This window comes from Corvus hawaiiensis, chromosome 4 (assembly GCF_020740725.1).
Source record: "Corvus hawaiiensis isolate bCorHaw1 chromosome 4, bCorHaw1.pri.cur, whole genome shotgun sequence".
NCBI lineage: Eukaryota > Metazoa > Chordata > Aves > Passeriformes > Corvidae > Corvus > Corvus hawaiiensis.
Genome location: NC_063216.1, coordinates 20,914,859 through 20,937,017, shown reverse-complemented (window position 1 = coordinate 20,937,017; position 22,159 = coordinate 20,914,859). Strand labels below are relative to the sequence as shown.

The following is a 22,159-nucleotide window of genomic DNA, read 5'->3' as shown; positions in this document are numbered from 1 at the left end:
TGCTAATATAAGATCTGATTAGGACAGCATAAATAATGCACATCTAGAAATTGCAAGGAGTTGAAAGCAGCAACACCACCAGAAATGTGTTAGGAACCACAGTTAACTGCCTAAAGGCAATGTGACATTTAATGAAATGTTCCCAATATTTAACAAAATTCCCATGCTTCTGGTACAATTTGCCTGTCTACATTTCCATCATCATATCTTTTCAGGAGGTAGAAAACATGAGTTTTTAACAAGGAGTGTCTGTGACCCCGTATCACTGTTGCCTGAATTCTTTCTTTAGTGGCGTGTTTTAGATTCTGATTAAATTTTTCCCCCTTTTCTCTTTTTTTTTTTTTTTTTTTTTTTTTTGTGTGTGTGTGTGTGACATCTGTTTTGCTTCAGCTGTCTGGGATAGGAAATGAGGAGCACTTTCCTAGCTGCACTGCCTGTCTTTACTCTAGCATCTATGGGTACCATTCATTTTCCAGATGAAATATTGGTTTGGAATGTTGTAAAATGATACTCCCTTTATGTTTCAAATTATTCCTACAGTGTTGGTCAGAAAAATGAAAAACACCTAATTTTGAAGCACAGTCATAGGACCAGGTCACAGATGTAATTCAATGCTCTTTATATAGTGTTTTTCCCCTGGTTGTTCTAATGATAAAAGAAGTGCTGGGATTCCATGAACTTGTTTAGCAAGTGTCTTTTGTGGGTTTGTTTATTCATGAAATTGAAAAGTGAAGATGGGTGAAGCCCGTGCAAACTGATACACGACCTGATCTGGACAGGAAAAAGTCATCCTCCATGGAATCCTGGTTTATTAACAGGGATAACCTTTGTATTAAATCCTACATGAACCCCCACAGCTGGATTCCCCTGCTGCCCCAGCCTGTCTAGGACTCAGATTCCTCCTGTAAGGAATGCTCAGATCCCACTGCAGGCACACTGCATCCAGGCTCTCCTCACTGTGGAGTGTATTCTCACCTGTGATTTTCTCCACTAACGTGATAAGCCAGCTGTGTGACTGAGTCTGAAATACTACCTGGCACTTTACTATAAGAATTGCTCTAGGAAGGGGATTCAAGGCAAATTTTGCTGGGCTTACTGTTATTAAAGGAAGAAAAAAAAACCCAAACCAAAACAGAGCAGGTAAATTATTTGGAATTTACACCTTCTCAGGCCGCAATAACAATATGTTTATAAAACCTCAGGGTCACAATTCCTGGAACATCAAGATACCACTCGAGATGTCTCAAAACCATTACTGATTCAAATTTTCCTCTGATTACAACTTTTCAAAATTCAAATCCCACCCACTAAGATTATTGAACAGAATTTGAGGGAGACCAACAATATTGTTTTAACATTCAGGTGGTTTTTTATGTGGGACAACTGAGAAGAGGAAGAGTGCTGGATTTGGAACCTCTTCAGAATACAGAACATTTTTAAGCTTGAGCTGTCTAAAAAATGAAGATGAATTAAAGAAAATGGAAAGTGATTTCCTGTTACCCTTGTGCAGAATTACTTGACCAACATTTTGAAAATTCTAGCATTCATAGCTGTAAAAGTCATTAACCAAATGTCCTCCAGCTTGAAGAGGTCTTGTTTCATACATCTCATCAATACTTGAGACATGAGGCAAGACTGAACTGCTGATTTTGACCCTCATTCTTGTGCCAATTTTTTCCTTATGAATTCTTAAGAACATTTGTGTATTTAACATATGAAGGAGATTAAATTGGTCACTTTTGGTCAAGGTTTGTTTCTTTTTGGTGTAGATTTTTGTTCTATTTTTTTTTCCATAATTAATATTTCAGAGCAATAGCTAAGAATGGGCATAATTTTTCCAAGAAGGTAAGTTTGAAAGGTTGAGGCAAATGAAAAAAGAAGGCTTGGAACAGCAGTTCTACCTTAAAGGTAATTAGTTTTCTTCATTTGTTATGAAAACCTGTAGCACGTTTCATCTGAGATCTAAAAGCTTCATCGGTATTATTGCATGCTCTATGCTGGTGCTTATCCCAATGGCTAAGATAAGTTAAAACCAGCATTTACATATTTTTTTTTATTAGTAAGCAAAATAAATGCTAAGTTCAAGCCTCTGGATGCTGGCTGGCTTCTCTGTGTATAAGTGTGAGACAGGAACTGGCCCCTCTGCCACTGGAGCTTCAGCCAATGCATTTTGCTCTCTCCCATCCCAGGACAAACCATGGTTGCTCTTTGTCTTGTGGCTGCACCAGATCTCATTAGGCTCACTTACTTCATGGTTGTTGAAGAAAATGTTGACAAGGACAGGGCTGAAAGACAGTGGTCACTGAGGCCTGGCTTGGTTTGCTGAACTATATCTACATCATGACACCTCCATGGGAACCTACACCTCCCACCCTTGTGGCAGGAAGATGAGGAATTACCCACCTGCTTATCTGAAAATTCCATGTGCTCCTTCCAGTCAAACACACTGCTCCTCCATGGCTGTGTTTAGGTAAGCATGAACACAGCTGTACCCTGAGGCAGATAATTTTTAAACTGTTATGTTCAGTTCCCACTGAGATAAAACCATTTTGTTGTTGTTGTTGGCCAGTACAGAGGTATTTGAACTTGTGGGATAAGCAGCTCTCGCTTTTTCTGTGGACTAACAGAGAACATGAGTCCTAGACCAGGCCCTGTAGTGCTTTTCGCTGCTGTGCTCACATTAAGATGGACAGAAGAAAAACTAAACAAAAGAGAAAACTTTTCCATATCTATTGTTTTAAGGGATCAGAATCAGACTTTTTCCTGGTGTCCATGTGTATCAATGGAAAGAATGTGACAAGGCTGCAGGCTGTCCCCCCCTTCTCCTCCCAGTTTCCATTTAAAGGCCCAATATTTTTGAGAAGAGCAAATCTGTTTCCTGTTTCCTGCACAATAGGGATGCAACTTTTAGCTTCAGGGAACAAAAAAAGCCCACAACAAACCCTAACAACTGAAAGAAAAGTGCATAAGTTCATGAAATAACCTTCCGCACAAGAGACTGCAGAAACTAGAAAATTCAATAGGAGACACACAGTGCAGTAGAATTTACCAGATGTGAGGTTAATATAACGGGAGTCAGAGGACTTGCAGGTCCATTCTTTGTTTCTAGCAGTGATTTCCTGGGTGCCTTTGAGTAATAGAAAGAAGCCTCTCTTTATCTGTCTGTGGTGTGTTCAGCACCTGGATCTGAAAATCACACACATTTTGTGTTTCCATTTGTCAATTCATATTCCCTGTTCCTTATAGCAAGTACTTTTTTCTTTCTTCTTTTGTAAAAACCCAAGGAAGGCATTGGTAAGACCTAAATAATGGTCCTAAACGCAAGGATCCAACCCTGATAACCTTGCTCTAACCTCAGAGTTGACCCTGGTTTGAGTGCAAGACTGGATCAGATGTCCCCACCAACATAAATTAGCCTACATTTGTATTATACAATCTGTATATATGTATATAATGTTATATGATAAACACAAATTGTTTCTGTAATCTAATGACAAAAAATAGCAAAGACCTGCAAAAAATCTCAAATTGGTTAGGAAAAAAGGGCAGCAGCAACAGGAAGGTTCAATATGTCTGGGTAGGACCAAAGTTCAGATCTGAGACAAAACTAGAGGTGGACATCATAGTCTGGAAGCAGAAGGTTAATTTCTCACACCAGAAAGTTTCATTTCCTCAAGACACACGTAGTAAGAAAGATTCTAAAGTAGAGAAACTAACTTTGGCCAATGACAATGAAGTTTCTGAATTATCCACTGTTCCCAAGTCCTTGGATCCAAGACCTTCATAGAACCACTGAATCATTTAGGTTGGAAAAGACCTTTAAGACCAAGCCCAAGCATTAACCACAAGTCCACCACTAAACCACATCACTAAACGCCACATCTACACGGTTTTTAAATACCTCCAGGGACAGCAACTCAACCACTTTCCAGGACAGCCTGTTCCAGTGCTTTCCAACCCTTTTGGTGAGACTTTCCTTAAAAGAGATTTTTCTTGTATCCAATCTAAACCTCACCTGGTACGACTTAAGGCCATTCTCTCTTGTACCATCACGTGTTACCTGGGAGAAGAGGCGAACCCTCACATTGCTATCACTTTCTTTCAGGTGGTTGTAGAGAGCCATAAGGTCTCCCATGAGCCTCCTTTTTTCCAGGCTGAACAACCTCAACTCCCACAGCTGCTCCTCTTAAAACCTGTGCTCCAGAGCCTTCACTGTACACATACATATGGCCATTTTTACCGATGTCTTTTTTATTGGATGACTGAGTTGAGACATTGAAAAAAGCTGTCATTTAGAAGGAGCTGTGAATCTGTATTCTAGAAATATTAATCTCAGTGTTTGTTACTAATAATAATGAAAAAAAGAAGATAATCATATCCTGTATTGCTGTGTTTTCAAAGCTGGCATACAGAAAATTACAGAAGCTTAAAAAAAAAAGAAATCTTAAACATGAGAAGGCCAGAAAGTATTGGCATTCTAAATCAGACAGTGCCTCATAATCCTAATTAGCCCTTATTCTCTTTCCCCCCCATAAGCACAAAGGTGTTTAACTTCTGGCTACAGACTGGACCTCCTTCGTTATTAAAGGGTGAAAAAAAGCCATAGATGATCTCCAGAACACTGCAATACTGAACTAGCTCTCCCATTAGGAGGTCACTTCTTAGAGATGGGCACTGTGAGTAAAAATCAGCTTGACTGCATACCCAGTGTAAGAATTTCAGGGTGACTTATGGAGTCAGACATACTGTTCACTTGGTTTTTTATTAGGGAAAACTTCAAACTACAGAAGAACCTTCAAGTGACTGGAAAGACTAACAAGAACTTTTAATAGCTGTGTTACACAGAGAAACTGCTAGTTATCCAGTGACCCCTTACTGTACAATCTCATTCCACTGGACACCACTGTTCATATCTGCCCTTTCATTATACATTTCATAAAAGGCAGAAGGGAGGAACAAGGAAAAAGGGTGAACAGCCAGAATAATAACCCCTTATATTTATATGGAGCCTCGCCTCCCATTATATTGTACTTACTTCAGGGATGATAGTGAGACCATTAGCAAAACACAGATACTCCTGGAGCTAAGTATGTGCTCATAAATGGACTGAGAAAGACCAGAGCTTGTTAGAATATCATCAGCTCTGTCAGCGAAGAAATTTGTGTGGTACATAGATGCATTAACAAAAAGAGGTAATCATACCTTATTTCAAGAAAACACAGTCCCCACAGCCTGTTGGCTGATAATATCAGGAACAAAACCCCCAAAATCTAGACACCAAACACTAGTCTGAATCACCTAACACCATTTTTCACTCAAGGCCGTTCAGGTTGGATGAGCTCTGGGATCCAAAATATTCAGAACTACATTTTTAATTTTATTTTTTTCCTTTTAAAGTCACTTCTTCATTCTCCTATCACCTTTAAAAAAGTCATCCAAATAACAACAAAATAGATTCCACCTACTCTGTGCCCTCCATGTATTTCCAGCTTAACAGAACTTCCTCCTGAGCAGGTCTACACCCATCCTTGTGTGAGAAGCCTCCTCCTTCCCTCTAATTTTTGCAGAAGTCTTCATCCAAAAGCTGAAACCTCTGTGGCTTCCTGTCAAGGTGTTATGTGCTTTGGGAGTGTAGACCAATGGAGGCTGCAGTCAGAAGTCCTTCTGACAGTCAGTCCTACTGATTTTTGTTAGTTCCCTGATAGCAAACTTCTTATAGGTGTTAACCAAGCAGTGCTTCATTCCCCTGGCTGTTGCAGTGGGGATCCTGCAACACGCATATATCAAACCAGGAGTCCCGTGGAAAGGAAATATATATGGACAGACAGATTCTTGCTAGCTGTTTCAGAGATGTTTATTTCTCCAGCCGCATGGCCGGGGCTCTGCCGAGGAACTGTTCCAGTCACGGGACCAAGGGTCCTTCTGCCCGCGCAGGGAACACAAACCAACCAATGGGAACGAGGCTGAGCAGGGGCAGGGAAACCCCGTGTCTGTGCCCTCAGGGCCCCTCTCCCAGGGCTACACGGCAGGGGAGGGACCCCAACACCTCACCCGTTTTATTTTAATAAAAGGAGAATGAAAACAACTGGATAAACATAACAAGAACAGTTTCAAAACAAAACAAGCCACCCTCCTGAGTCTTTAAATGTCCAAACAGATTCTGTGGAACATCTTAGGGCTGACAGAAGGGAGACAGAACTCTCTGAGCATGCTTTGTGGGGAAACTGAGGCAGGAGAGGGTTTAACTTCTTCCCTCCCCCTTTTCATCCCCCACTCGGCATTGGAAAGGGATTTTTGGGGAAACAATTGGCAAAAGCATGGTTTTGTGAGGGAAACCATGGATGAAAAAACGGATTGGGAGTACACTGGGGGTAATAGGATATAGGGTAAAAGGGAAAGGTGGGATTAGGAAAGGGAAACTGTAGGGGGGGCTTACAATGGAGATACTGTCTAACATGACTACGATTTTTTGCATATATACTGCCTTTTACAGGAACACCATCAGGCCCAGTGACCTGCGATGCTTGTAACCCTTTTCTCCCTAGTACAATATTAAATTCCACCACCTCTCCATCTCCCAAGCTTGGGATGCATTTTTCAGGGTTATTCTTTTTAATAGCAGTTCTATGCACGAATATGTCTTGCTGGTTGTCACACCTTGTTATAAAACCATAATTTTGCTTAACATTATACCATTTTACTATCCCTAAGGTCTTAGTTGCTATGATCTTTTCCTTTTTCCGAGTGGCTGCTGTTTTCTGTCTCGCTGCGTCTTTGCTGTCTCTTTCGGTCGCTCCCGTGTTGGAATTGTCGGGGCTGCTCGTGCCTGCGCGCTCTTCCCGGGGTCGCGTTCGGGGCTGCGCGGGCCGGGCCGGGCCGCGCCGCTCAGTTCTCCGTGCGTCGCCTCCTCTGGTCGCAGCTTCGCTGCCGCTGCCGGGCGCTGCACCCACGTCTCGGCCGGGTCCCCGGGCGATGACTCCCCCGCGCCCTGCTCCAGCGCGCGTTTCGGCCGGGCGCGGCTCCGTTCCACCGCCATCGCCGCCAGCCGCTGCCCGCGCGCCGCCCCTCTCAGTCGGGCGTTCACGGGGCTCGCTCCACCACGCGCTGCACAGGACCGGGCAGGCACCGCCGGGTCCCGCCGCTCCCCGCTCCGCCGCCGACACTGCGGCTCGCGTGGCTCCGCCCGCGCGCGGGAACTGCCTCGCTGCTGCTCGCAGAGCGCTCGGCGCACGTGGCCTGGGCCGCACGGTCCCTGCGCCAGGCTTCCCTTCGCCAGGACACAGCTGACATTGCTCAACAGTCTCGGTAACTAAATAATATTCACGAAAATATTCTTCCATCGGCATATATTTTGACTCCAGTATTAACTGTGTCCAAACGGTTTTCCAAAAGCCCTTGGTAAGAATTAAATCCCAAGAAACATAGAAAAAGTTCTTAAACAACCATGCCAGGAAGTGTTTCAGTTCTTTTTGAGCTTGAATCAAGCTAAAATTTACAAATCGTTGTTCAAGAATCATTTTAAGTTTAAGATAAATGTCCATATGCGGCTCTGAGAGCCAAGAGTCTTCCCACGGTTCCTCCATAGTTCAGATATGGAATAGCAAAGCAAAACCAAGAAGAGGAATCCAAAGTTTCCAGGGTTTACTCACACAAATCAGTCGCTTAGGGATCGGGGATCGTTCTGCTCTCAAATCTTCACCATTTGTTGCAGTGGGGATCCTGCAACACGCATATATCAAACCAGGAGTCCCGTGGAAAGGAAATATATATGGACAGACAGATTCTTGCTAGCTGTTTCAGAGAGATGTTTATTTCTCCAGCCGCATGGCCGGAGCTCTGCCGAGGAACTGTTCCAGTCACGGGACCAAGGGTCCTTCTGCCCGCGCAGGGAACACAAACCAACCAATGGGAACGAGGCTGAGCAGGGGCAGGGAAACCCCGTGTCTGTGCCCTCAGGGCCCCTCTCCCAGGGCTACACGGCAGGGGAGGGACCCCAACACCTGGCTTCCTGTCATCTACAAATTGTCCATTTGAGTTAACATCCAGCAGACAACTCCTGTTTCTTATCCATGGGAAACAAATCCTTTATTTTTCTGGGTCTTGGAACTCACAGCTCACCTTTAATACCTGCGGGACTCCTTGCCTTACTGAATGAGAGCTGCAGAATCCATGCACTTGACACACTAATACTTTAACTCCACACTCTCATAACAACAGTTCCTGGCAAACACACACTCACACATCCCTGGTGCCAATTAAGATTGTGGGTAGATGGGGCAGAAGCAGAGAGAGTCCATCTCTAAAGGTTTTCTTGTGCTGCTGTGAACTAATACAGCTGCAAATACAATACTCATGTATCAATATCAAGCCTTGAATGTGAAAATATGAGATCTAACACCTTGAAACTGTGGGACTCCTTCCAATATTTACCTATTTTTAAACTTAACAACCTTGGCAACATGTCTTACAAGCATCACTACCTAGTTTAAAAGGTCCCTTGTTAGAGAGAACCACATTTTAACTGCAGGGAAATACTGAAATCACTTGGCTGCAGTGAAGCTGCAGGGTTTTAGGGGGAGAAAAGTTTCAAAGCAAATCATTCCTGTCAGGATTGGGGTTTTTTCCTCCCAAGAATGGGTTTTTGTTTTTTTTCATTGTAGTTACATTCCTACTATGAAAGCTTTAGCTTTTTTAAAGAAATATTATTACATTTCATATGTAAAGAAAGATTGCGTGAAAAGGGGAATACTTTCCTCACTTAAAGAAGTATATTAGCCTATGAGATAGACATTTAAATGTGTGTGTGTATGTATGTATGTGCATATATAGTTATGAATTTCACTGGCCCTATTAAAGAATTTTGTAGGGAAAGTTGGCAAGAAACCAGCCCTGTGTTAGAAACAGTTAACAGAGCTGAAAGGCTGAGTAACAAGGGCAAATTACAGTGGATGAGAAAAGAGCTGTTGGACTCTCTTCAGAACTACATGCATGTGTAAGGCCACACACATTCAAGAATTTGGGGTGCAAACCCAGTAGGATGCAAAGCTGTTTTCTCATTTTTTCAGATGCACCACTGAGCAGCTCTGCCTGCAGGTGGTGGAACACCTCCAGAGGTTGCTGTGGGGGCAGCCCCAAGCACATCAAAAAGCACCTCTTCTCCACAGACATTTCCAGAGAGCAGCTGGCTGCCATTTGGTGCAGCTGGTGACTGTGAAGGACCCCAGAGGAGTCAGTGCTTTGTACCACACGGCTTATGGACGTCAAAGCAGGGCTTGGTAGTTGCTCCTTGCTGTGCAGTGTAACTCATGACTAGGCTACATCCTCGTCCAGCTCCAGCTAGTCATGCACAGGCAGAACAGTTGGTCTTTTTAGCACTATTCTTATTAATTATAATAATATTCCTAGGCTCTCTGAGACAGCAGGAAAAGGGAGCTTAAGACATCCTTTAAAAGAGACAAGCACACAGCTGGCTGCTGGCAACAGCAGTGAGCATCAAAGGGCTTGGAGTGGAGGAGGGAGCCAGAACCATGTGTGAGGGAGGTGTTTTGGGGGCAGGCACTGTCCCAGAGAGACAGCACAAAGGAAACATCACAAAATGATTCAGGAATACAATTTCAGGGTGGGACAGCAGAGGCAAGGGAGCTGTTGGGAAATACTGACTTGCACAGAAGAGAGGTCACAAAACTTTTGTGTCAGAAATGGCACAGAAACTCCTGAGTGAGGCAGGGAGGGGAACTGCTGAAGACAAGAAAGCGAGCAATGGCCATGACATTCTCAAGAATTCTTCAATCAGACACAGCTGGGCAGGAGCTAACAGAGTCATTATATGCTCATGGGTTAGTCCTGAGATAATAGTCTCCTGCACTGGAGAAACTCTCCTGAGATGCATAGCTAAGATCCTGAGGTGACCTATAAGCCTGTGTTACAGTCCTGCTAATCCCTGCTGGATCCCTCCTGCACACACTGAATACTGTGCTGACAATCTGTGTTTACTAAGGGACAGAAAAGATTTTCCTGGAAATATTAAAGGTATCATTAACCTTTTTCTTTACCATGACCTTGAAGTTGATTTATCCAGAGGCTTAACACTCCCTTCTCTACACTATCATACACACATATGCAGAATTTTGACCTCTGGATCCCTTTCCTCCACTCCCCCTAACTCTTCACAACTTCCAAGTCCCACCACTTTCCACTCTTCCAGAAGCAGCAACCCAGCTCTGCTGGCAAATGACACAAAGAAACTCAGCCCAGCCAAGGCATGCACTTCTTCACTTTTATTCTGTACATTTCCACACAAGTCACAATACAGAAAAAGTGTCCAAAAGGAACAGTAACCAGCTCTTTCACTGTATACATATTTCTTTCTTCCCCCAGTTTAAAATCTCCTTAGATAGGCAACACAGTGATCAAGATACTTGGTATAAATAGGAAATGCAAGAAAATCATGGAAGAAAATACTTTCTTACTTTGTTACAAAAAACCCCCTCCTCCTTCTCATATTCCCCCTCACTGATGATTACCTGTGCCTTGATTCTCTGTTAAACATATATCCTCAGTTCATGGGTACTGCTGCGTGCCTCGGATTCCTTTGCCAGGTGGCAGCCTCAAGATGTTCCAGCGCATTATGCATGGGGTCAGGTAGCATAAAAGAGCCCTTTGAGATGTTATTACAACTCCTGGAACAGATGTGGGTTCAGATAATAGGGTATGTACATATACTGGAACTCTGGATGCCTATGAAATGTTGACTAAAAATGCACGTTTGTTATTTGAATTTACTGCTCTGTTCAGGGGCCAAACACATTATGGAGTGGTTCAGATTCTGGCCTCGGTCCCATCTTGGTTGACCAGGAGTGAAATTAGTGCAGAGGAGATCAGAATCTGTCCATTGTCCTTTCTCCACAATCTCCAGGAAGCACCACTATAGATAGAGGTATATATATATATATACCTAGCCTGATGAATCTCAGCCTTTCCATCAAGAGTGTGTTCATCACCATCCCACTCCTTCCTAGCCTTCTTCCTTTTTGCACGAGAAACTTCCAGTTCCCTAAATCTTTGCTAACTCTTGTCCTTGTTCTTTACCCGTTTTCATCTCCCATTTGCCAGGTGGCCAGAGGAGATGTTAACATGAAGGCCAGAGAATCTGTTCCCTCAAATGTTTCTCTTCATTCCCCAAAAACCTTTTGCATCAACAAACTGAAGTGGTGATTTCTGGACTCTTAGGCAGTAATTCTGTCATACCAACAGAATAGAGAGATGACAGAAAGTTATTTCTGAGATGGGCACTCCCAAAGGAAAAATTCTGTGCTCAATCAACTCAATATGATGGAATAAAGCTGCTCTAAAATTCAGCAAAATACTCTTCTCTGAAGAGAGAAAAACCACCTGAAAGCTTTCATTGACTTGAAATATCACCTGAGTTACAACTTTTAATGCAAGATAGCACAAACATGGAAATCAAGCATGAGAAGTGCAAAATAGCTCGTTAGAAAATTGTCATTCTCCAGCACCCTTTACTATCTCGACTTAAACCAGTTAAACTAAAAAGCATGGGAGAGGGCTACTCTCACTCTCTCAAAAAAAGGCTCCAGAAGAAGCAGGATGCCATAGAGGAGTAACATTACAAGACACACCAAAAAAAGAAAAATAAAACAAAACAAAAAACAAAACCACAAAAAAACAAAACCACAAAAAAACAAACAACAAAAAAAATAAAAAACAAACAATTCAAAAATAGTTAATATACAGCAGATTTTGGGCTCATAACACAAAGCACCTTACCTGTCTGTGTATGGGGAGGTGATATTATCCCCATTTTACAGATAAGAAAACTGAGGCACAGTAAGGCTGAATGACTTACCCAAAATGACTCAATGGAAGTGGCAGGAATACAATCTCAAACCCTTGATTTGCTACTTTTGGCCCTATTTCTTTGACCACAGTACGACCAGAGAGAATTCTGATAAATTCTGAAAGCAAATACTTCCCTTTTCTGTGACACAACCATGTGGCACAGTTAGACTTGTAAACTATCATAAGACAGAAGCATACCATTAAACCAAGTGATTATTTTTTGCATAATCTTCTTTGTTTTGCAATGAAACAACAGGTCCAGTCTTGCTGGAAATAAAACCTCACCGAGCTAGCTGTGACAGTCTCATAAACCAAGCTCGGTCTTTACGTAAAATCGCATTTTCATTAGCACAAAACTGCAGCTTGAGGAGTGTTTCTGTCCATGGGAAAATCATGTTTTCCCCTATAACACCTTGGTTTTTCCCAGTGCAAGGCTGCAAAACCACACCTGTTCTAAACGCTGTGCAGAAGCAAAGTAGCAATAGCAGTGGCACAAAGGTAGGCCTGTAGTTTGTAGCAAAATATTCTGCTCACTGACTCGGAGAGGACACTGAAACCTCCACGGACTGCCAGAAGGTTTGTGTGGGAGCTGCAGAACACAAGTCCTCAGCTTGATCACTGGCTAGACTTTCAAAAATCTTCCAAAAGCCTCCTGCTTCCAAAAATCTGTCTGCATCCAAAATGACTGGCACAGGGTTTGCAACAGAAAATAATATGGGCAGAAGAAAAATAACCTTCATTTCCCACTGTGAAAGCACATTTCACCTTGAGAACGTTTCTACAGAGAAATGTTGGCAGTCGTATTCCATATTCCCCTCCCCAGTGCACTGCACCCTGGTGGGTCAGTGGCCAAAGCTGGCAGCTCCTAAGTCCACTTTGAAAGGGATTTTAACTCTTGATTGTTTCACTTTCCAATAGAGTTACAGGACACAGAGCACATGTAACACACGGTGTGAGGGCAGCTAGATGGCACCCATTACAAAGGACATTCTCAGGATGATTGCTGTAGGAAGACACAGGCAGGAATCCCTGTCCTGAGGCACCAGGAACAGAATCAAAAAGAGCTTGGAAGAGCCCTTAGGAAGGAAGTGAGCTCCTGCAGGCTTGCTGATGTCCTTATGTATTTTACACTCTACCTGGCACTGGTGGGGTGTCTGGAATAGGTACCTTCAAAGAGTTGTTACTTTTGCCAGGAGGGTGAGAGATGGATCCTTCTGCACATAAGGCATCCCCTGCTTTCCCTTTGCCCAGCTCTGTGAGGTGCAACAGCAAGCTAGGGAAGAGACAAAGCTCCCAAGAGCTACTTAGTGCTTTGAAGGCTCAGTCACTTCTTTTCCTTTCTCCCAAAGCTGTTGTGTGATCAAAGGAGGCAGATGGAAGAGAATCTCTCTGCAGTGACATGTAAACGGAACAAAAAATCCTGATAAGCCCCTGCCATCTCCCTGTGATTTTTGTGACATACATGCTGAGCAGAAAACTGTACAGTAGCAAAGCCAGCCATTTTGCAGGCGAGACCAGCACACTCACTTGCCAGTTGGAAGCAGCTGCCTCTTCCTGCAAGCACATCATGGAGCAACACAACTACATTTGCCCAGACAGAGATTATTTAACAGGAAAATCACAAAGGGAAGAAACATGAGAGTAGACAGAAAAAAATATACATAAGAATTTTCCTTATTCATATTAAGACTAAGTCTGGAAAGGCTGAAATCAAGCCTGCAGGTATGAAAAACCCAAGTCCATCACACTTCCCATCTGTTTAATCCTGAGATTACAACTCGGGCATTACAACTGCCCTCAGAGGAGCCTTTAGTACTGCACAACCAACTCATTCCTAGTACAGAGAATTTCAACATTCCCTACCCATGTCTGTACATGGTCAGAGGAGATCCAACCATCTGTGACTGGTCAAGCAGAAGCGTCCCAAGGGGTAAGCACATGGGCAGGATTTTGATCTTTCCAGTCAAAAAATGAAGGTAGGATGAGCTAAGGAAAGAAGAAATGATGAAAGATTAAAGACTTCAGTACAGAAACTCTAAAGAGGAGGGGGGAGGAAGGAAAAGCAAAGAGCACTGAAGAATATTTAAAATCAAATTTAAATAATATTATGTTCTAGTTCCTTCCTGCCATTAGCTGCAGCAAGATCACTTTTTTTCTTAGCTTTGACAGGAATGTACTCCTCCCATATACCATGCAGATAATGAGAGTATTACAATAATTGCAAGATCACAAACAACCACAACTGCACCTATCTTCTATTAAAACAGGCACATCAGCAGACTTCTCATTCTGATGAAGGGAAAAAAAAAAAATAGTCCTGGAAAAGGGCTGTAGCAGGGGACAGGAGAGGACATACAACTATTCACTTTGTGACCTACAACAATCATTTATCTTGATGTGGCATTGCTTCCATTCATTTGGAAGGAAAACCTCCAGCGTGGCTGAGGAGCAGGGAGGGATGTCCTTGCACACCTTAGGGCTCGTGTCTCACTTCAAAAAGCCTCAAGCTTTGCCAACAGAAGGGTGTCCCCCGCCAGACTGTGTGGTGATCTCTGTAGGGGCAGGAATACCTCTGCACCTGGGTGACAAGTGTTGAACACAGTGAGCACCCACCTCACTATTACAATTAGATATATCCAATTATGATACATAATTACTCATTACAGTGTTATTCAAGAAGTAGCACTGCAACTCCCTATCTAGAAAAGAGCAGTGCATGTGGAAGCCATTCTGTAGGATTCCCCATTCCCAGGGGGCAGCTTAACTTTGCTTTTCTAATTTTGTCATCTTTCATTTTTTATGTGAATGTCACACAGGAAAAACAGCCCTAGAAAAGTGCGACTACTTATTAAAGCCTAATTAGCCAAGTATAAATCACTCATGTCTGCTGCATCAGACTCAAGAGCTTCTTGAGTTCTTCTCCATACCTACAAACCGGATTTGTACAGTTCCTAGACAGGATTTGGATTCCTGAATACATATAGGAACAGAGATTACCTTCTACTTCTTGACCACAGGTTGAGGAAAAGAGTGGAAATTGAAGATTGCTAAGGCAGCTGGAATGAGAGGGCCATTTTTCTCATTAAAATGAAGTGCACACTAAGAAATGAATTGCACGGGGTTCGTGCGTTAGCAGTTCGTTAATTGCAGCAGCCCTTGCCGCACCAGAGCGTTGGATTGCTACCTGCACACTTCACTGAGTGCTGGCTTACACATCAAGCAGCCTCCCAGACAGGGACTAATTGAAGAGCCAGGTGTGGCACTTCACCAGCAAAAGGAGGCTGGCTCGAGATGAAGCAATTACATACGTAGTATTATATTGCTCAAAGAAATAGTGCTTTATTTCTTGCATGTCAAAATGCTGCAGCTCCTATATATTTTGCATATGAATGCTGAGGCTGTTAAAATATTGGTAAACTCTGAAACAGCATTCCCAAATCAGGGTTCCGATTCTAGTGGATGAGGGCAGCAAAATAGAAACAAATTTTTTAAGAAAGAAGGGTTTTCGCTTTTTGGGGCATTCACCTACCTTTATGTGCCTGTCAAGAGAATTACTGCTTTCTTAGATTCCCCAAATCTCTGACATGTAGGAGATCTAACAGCATAAGCTGACTGTTTTAACAGGGCTTAGCCTCAAGTTATTTCCTGAAATATAGATGTGTTAATATTGAAACAAATGCTTTTGTTGCAAGGCATCCCCCTGCTCAGACTTTAGAAGCCACGATGTGCTATATCAGAATGAGGGGATTTTAAAATGAGCTGCCTGTCTTCCCCACTCTCTGGGTAACTAGATACATGTGTACTGCATAGGAGAGATTGGTTTTTTTGTCATTTTGGTTCTTTTTTTTTCATAAAATCAGTCAGGGAAACAAGAAACTGCAGCTGAGACTGGAATGTGGCACCTTATAAATAAGGCAGGAGACAAGATGCACTCTGATGGCTGAATACAGTAAGGTTATTCAGCTCTAAGCCTGCCTAATCACTGAAGTCAAATGTAATGAATTTACTGGTGTGATCAAGGCCCAAGGGAAGGAATTTTCCCCTTTTGCACAAATGGCACCATACGCGGGCCAGGAAATTCCTCGGCCAAGGTAGGGGGTGTTGCTCCAGTGCACACGTACAGGGGATGAGAGAACAGCACTCTCTGTGGGCACCACCACAGGCAGTGGTGCTGGAAACACACCGGGGAGGGGAAGTCCCTGAGCTCTGGTACCTGCAGGGAATCTCAGGCAGGCAGTCCAGAGAACTCCGGTGCCATGGCAGAACCTGGAGTAAAAGCAGCCATGGTCACTTTGACTACTGGGTAATCCACTCCTCCCAAGCTTTTACAAAGAATTAGAAGTGAGAAACTGCCCAAGCTCTTGGCTTTGGGCAGCCCAAGCCAAGTGCTGAGCTGCTGCAATTTGTCTCTGTTGGTACCTCTTGGCAAAGGCTGAGACATCCCAACTCCTCTATAGATTCTGTTCACCCCAACAGCTGGGTGCAGGGTTGGGTTACAGCTCCTCTCGAGGCATTTCCAGGGATGCAGTCATGAGCTGCATCCTGCCCTTACAAAGGGGGAGTGAAAACACTGAAGCTCGAGACACATCCTCCACACTAAATTCTGGTATTCATCAGTATGCCAGCAAGTAACTTTCAGCACATTACTGAGTTGCCGTTGCAATCAACAGATTTTGGCAGGCAGATCATGGAATTTAAGGCTGTAGCAATCCATTGCTAAGAAAAATAGCAGCTTTCTTTTTTTTAAGAAAGCAAGATGAGAAGATGAGTACACAGTGAGCACTGTAATACTGTGTCTTATAGCTTCACATGCACCCAGAAAGGCACAGGAATATAAGCTGTTTCCAGGACTGCTGAAATGTCCAAAGATACTCACATTTGATGCTTTAGACTAATTAGGAAGCTAATAATGTAATGTCACTCTGGCTTAGATTCACGGAGGAAAAGAAAGAGAGAAAATATCTTATGAATGGAAATGAATAGGTAAAATGGAGGTCAAAATGTTACTTTTTGCAAGCTCATAAACAAGTCTTATAGAATACTTCTCTATAGATGTTAATTTGGTGCAAAAGAAGAAGAAAGTGAGGCAAGGAAAATGACACACCTCAAATGGATCAGCACAAGGAACTGCTTTTTTCTCAGAGTACATAGAGCACAAGGAGGGAATTTCCTTGGAGATTTTTCAAGGCATTTAAATTTCCAGCATGCTCATACCTTTGTTGACTACCATTAAACTCCAAGAAAACTTGAGGCTACTGATGTGTCTTGCTCATTTCATATCCCAGACACAGATCATGTCAACATGCTTTTGTCATCCTGGAAGGGTCAACACACATACATGTCCCATAGAAGGCCTCTGGGATGGCTGAAAGGAAAATAGCCACCTTCTAGATGAATTTGTGTTAGAAACTTTCACTACCATGCATTTCATTGTCACAGCAAAGACAAAAATGAGCCAAAGAGGCCATGAAATATTACTGAAACAAACCTCCTACAACCACACCTCCAGAAAAACCATGTGCCCCATCTATTCTTACACAACAGCACCAGCTCAGCAAATACACCTGGGAAGATCAGTGGCAACAAAACATCAATTTTGTACTATTTTCTTTGTCTAGGGTTCTTCTGTATGACAGTCCTCATGTAGAAGGGGACATCTCATGTAGACTGAATCCAGGCTACAGCATCATGAGTTGAAACTGAGCAATTTTACTGCTGCTGGGGAAAAGCAAAAATGACAGGTCTCAGTAAAAACACCTACAGACAACTTAAAGTGCTAAAACACAGACAAGCAAGCCACCACATGAAGTGGTGAAAGAGCCACTGGAGTCTGACACCTGTTTTGTAACAGGCACAATTTACCTTTAGCCCCGATTTTTCATAAGCAAAACTCACATCTCACAGTATTGAGGGATGCCCAGAGAAGTTGTGGATGACCTATCCCTGGAAGAGTTCAAGGTCAGCTTAGATGGAGCCCTGAGCAGCCTGGTCTAGTGCAAGGTGTTCCTGTCCATTGCCATTCTATGCTATAATAAGTGAAAAATGTATGACATCATCATGCTTTGAATAACACATAAAAGATACCTCTAGCATTGAAACATGAAATAATAAGAGTAATTGATGCTATTAAATTACAAAATTAAGTTTATTTTATCAACATTATAAATACTTTCTTTCCCTCCATTTAACTCCAAAATGAGATAGTAAAACCAGTACAATGGAACAATTCAGGAGCTCCTCAGTTCTACTGAAAAAGGTTCCCTTTAATAACAAATTAAAATGGAAAATGACGTTTTGTCAGTCCAGCAATCTCAGTAGCTGAGCATCCTCAGGTACTTTGTCATTCAAATGGCACAATTTTAAGTGTGTTCGCATATGTATGTGTGCACCTATATACATGCATACTGCTATTTATAAATATACATATATATAGTAATATACACACATTAACAGACACAGCCGCTGAGCAGACATTTTCAGTAAATCAAAATGCTTTACGTGTAATTTAAGTGGACTCCCAGCTGCCCACTGGAATTTGGGCCCTGCCCAGTGCAGGCACAATTGTACTGTACTAACCTAGACTCCAGGTGCTCCAGAGATTCAATGCCTATGTGTCACCTTTAACTGCTGCAGAGTCTGCCTGCCTCTGGTAATCCCATCACACTTGAAAAAGGATAAGGAACAGTCCTGCAGCATCCTGGTCCCGAGCTGCCCTCAGTGAACCTGGTATTCCTTTCCATGCCTGAGACATTGTAGAAAACAATAGACACGCTCTGTCACCTACAAATACAAAACATCACCAGTATCTAGTGCATCATGTGTGCAGTGCTTTGGGACACCTTGAACATCAAAGGCACTACATCCAGCCAGTTCCTGCTCCCCCTGTGCTGAGGGCTATTTTTATCATACAGTAGCTGTCTCCTGCTGAGCACACAGCACAGGCAGCTTTCCAGAGACACAATAGGCTCACTCTGATCATATCATCCAGCTTCCAGGGGAAAAGGCAAGCCACGCTCTCTCGTGTGCTCTGAGTTCCTCTGAGCAGTCCAAATGGCACAAAATTGCTCGGGAAGTCTGCCCATCCTGACAAGCTGCTCCAGATCCAGCCACAGCTGCAGGCACCTCCTGTGTACCAGGGATGGGCTGACAAGGCGAGGACCAGACCCAGCTCCCTTATCATAATCCACATGTGGCCTCTGGAGGCTACCTGTGGTTAAAGCAAGCCTTTACTGCTCCACTTGCTTCATGGGACTAAATGACCAGGAAGCTGTCACGGGCTCAGTGACCATACTCAGCTTGGCCTCAGCACAGGACAGAGCCAAGCTCCTGTGTCATTGAAACTTCCTCCATTTCTCACGTCAGTAAAACAAACCAAAAGGTTAAAGTGATAGTAACATAATTCTTACTTTCATCAAACATATAGAAATATTACAGTAATGTTTTTTCTCACAGCTGGGAGATGAAGCAAGGCCTACCATGAAACCACAGTGTGAGGATCTTTCCTTGTGGAAATATCACATAAACCAAAACTATATTCTTATTTTTTATTTTAGCAGTTGCCAAATTCTGTTCTAATATATACACATACTTATTTTCTCCACAAGCCCCTGGATAATTATCAAGGGACGTAATTTGGCTTTCATATTTTATTTTTTTAAATGAGAAAGGTAAAGACAGAAAATAAGACAAAATACATTTCATGTCGCCATTGATCTATAGATTACAAATATATATAGTTTCCTTCCAGAGGAAGAAATACTAAAGAAATATTTTGCCCATATCAAATGAACTTTTGAAAAGAGGAGAAAACAATTTAAAATATATTTTTTAGCTCCCCCCTCCCTACCATAACAATCATGTGTGGTTAAAAAAAAAAAAAAGAAAGAAAGAAAAATTGCATTCATTTGATTTCCTCCACTTCTACCAAAGAAGAAAAACTTATCTGGATAATGACCTGAGTTATTTTCATGGTTTCCAAATGTATGTAACCCTGATGATCACCATCTATCAGAGAGCTACCTCTAGCAAGGCATGTGAAAACAAACACTGATGGATCTTTCGAATCAAACAACAAAGCAAAATTCAAAAGTGTATTGCAAGAATTATGCCAAAAGTCAGCCATGAGCGTCTTCATGGGAACTGGTCTGACAAAGTAGGAGTGGAAGCTCTGCTATTTTGTCAGCTGAGATACCGGTAGGAATTGGAAACCAAAAGGTAAAACATTTTGTTTATGCCTGGATATTTGTTTGCTTTCTCTTCTTTTATGGTTATAAGACAGAGAACAGATGAGTACAGAAGACACAGCTGGCCTTTACAGCAGCTAAGCTTTACATTTCAAACCTATTGTGGGTTACAAGGCAAAGAGCTGCTGCTTGTCCTTCTCCAGGGGGACAGACTCCCCAAAACTTTGTTCCCTTGAAAAATCAGATCGTTTGCAGGTTCAGTCAAAAAGGTTTTCCCATTCCCAATGCCACCAGGCCAGTGCCCATTTGTTTGCTGGCAGCAGCAAGCCCAGGCTGGCTGCTGATAGTCCAGGTCTCCTTCATCCCTCTGGCTGTACTGAAAAGGGGACTAGGTCAGCAAGTCAGCCCATCAGAATTCCCAGAGTCTTGCACAAATCTCTCCCCAGTGGAAAACCCATCTTTTCAGAGGTAAAGAACAGCTATCAACTTCTAGGGAGGCCTAAAACCTGAGCAGAACTGGGTCAGTCATTATGGGCACAAAAGCGGTATGAGAAACCTTCCTGGTGACTTTCTGCTCTGCCATTCAGCATGGTATATCCCATATACCTCCTTTCCATACAAATGCCTGTCTCACGAGGATACCATAACCATATGCCCAGCAACAATGAGGTTGGGTTTTGTCACTGCTGTAAATCTAACTCTGCCCCACACCCTGGAAACAAGGCAATATGCAGCATCCTCTCCAAAAGCAAGGAAACTCCGTGGTGCTGAGTACTGACAACACAGCTTCCGAGAGGATGGCAAGGGAGGGAATGTAGCTGGTAAAAACACTGGATATTTCTTAAGGGCATCCAGAGCTCCTCAAATATTTTGCTACTGCCTGACCATTGGTGAAGACAATACAGAGATAACAGGTAATATTTAACTGATGAGAAGTGAGGGGAACAGGAGAATAAAAGCAATTCAGGAAACTGTAAGGATGGAGGAGGGCCTGGTTGGGTGGCTTAATGTCCCAGTTAGTTTGGAGTTTTGTTCCCCCACACCCTCTTTACTCTTTCCTTTTTTTTTTTTTAAACAAATTGTACAGATGAACATGGGAGAAGTTCATGCTACTTGCTGGAAGCAATAAAGGTAAATTTTTGTGGCCTATGGATTCCACAGACCTTTGAGTGTCCCACCTCATCCATCATGGGCTAACTTATGGAACATAACTGTTCCGTGGCAAGACTCAGTAGCCCTTAGAAACTGGTGGCATGTCCTCAGGTATTTTCCTCGAGAGTGAGAGACACGGTGATTGCATCAGTTTCTTCCTCACATGATGCCCGAGTGCCTCAGGTGCAGTCTCGAGATTTCCAGGAATCCTCTTGGACATTTTCAGACATCAGACTGCTGTCTCTAGATCCTCGTGGGAAACCATTTGATAGTTTTGTCGACTCTCCAGGTAGGAGGCCAGATCCGGATCACCAGCCTGCTGAGCCCTGTCACGAGGGGTCTTACCCTATAATAAGAAACATGAAGAGAAGGTCTTGTGCTAACATGTTTAGAGCAACAGATGATTTCTAGGCAGAAGACAATTAACAAGTCAGAAGTCACTTGTCTGGATTTCATCTGTTTTTGAAAGCTTTTTGCAACATACAATTCTATCATCTGAACAAATCATAGAATCATAGATGATTTCTTTTCCCACTATAGGCTACCTCATAGAGCCCCAGAAGGTAGGAATTAGTTTTGATTGCCTGGCTGCAGCAAGAGTGCTTCTGAATCTGAAGCCCAGAGAACCAACCCACTCTCAGCTGCTGACCACAGGGTGCTTGTGCTCAGAAACTCCAGAGAGGCAGCTTCTGGATCATGTTCCTAAGCAATCAGACTGTTGCAATGACGGAATATTCTTTGGATTTAATTTTTCCCAGACTTCTTTCTCAGTCAAGCTTACACCAAGAGAGTGCTGTGGTTAGTGTCACATCAGTGAGCATAGGGGCAAGCCAGGGCAAAAGAAGACAGTTAGCCATCCTCACAAAGCAAGTCAGCCACAATAATCAAGCCTCACTGATGCTGTGCAATCAGAAACCAAGGCTCCTGCAGGTGGTCCTTGCCCACAGGCCTCTTTTTTGACCACA

The 22,159-nt window shown here is 43.0% G+C and overlaps 1 protein-coding gene across 8 annotated transcripts in view; it reads right to left on the bottom strand.

Annotated features, from left to right (window-relative positions):
• Positions 1 to 10,262: 10,262 nt before the first annotated feature.
• The window catches only part of DGKI (diacylglycerol kinase iota), a 214,091-nt gene continuing 202,194 nt past the window's right edge, over positions 10,263 to 22,159 (bottom strand). For all 8 annotated transcript variants that reach the window (XM_048300143.1, XM_048300144.1, XM_048300146.1 and 5 more), the window contains one exon: positions 10,263 to 21,540. In XM_048300143.1, coding sequence (XP_048156100.1) covers positions 21,424 to 21,540 — 117 coding nt within the window. In that variant the 3' untranslated portion in view covers positions 10,263 to 21,423. The remainder of the gene's footprint in view (positions 21,541 to 22,159) is intronic.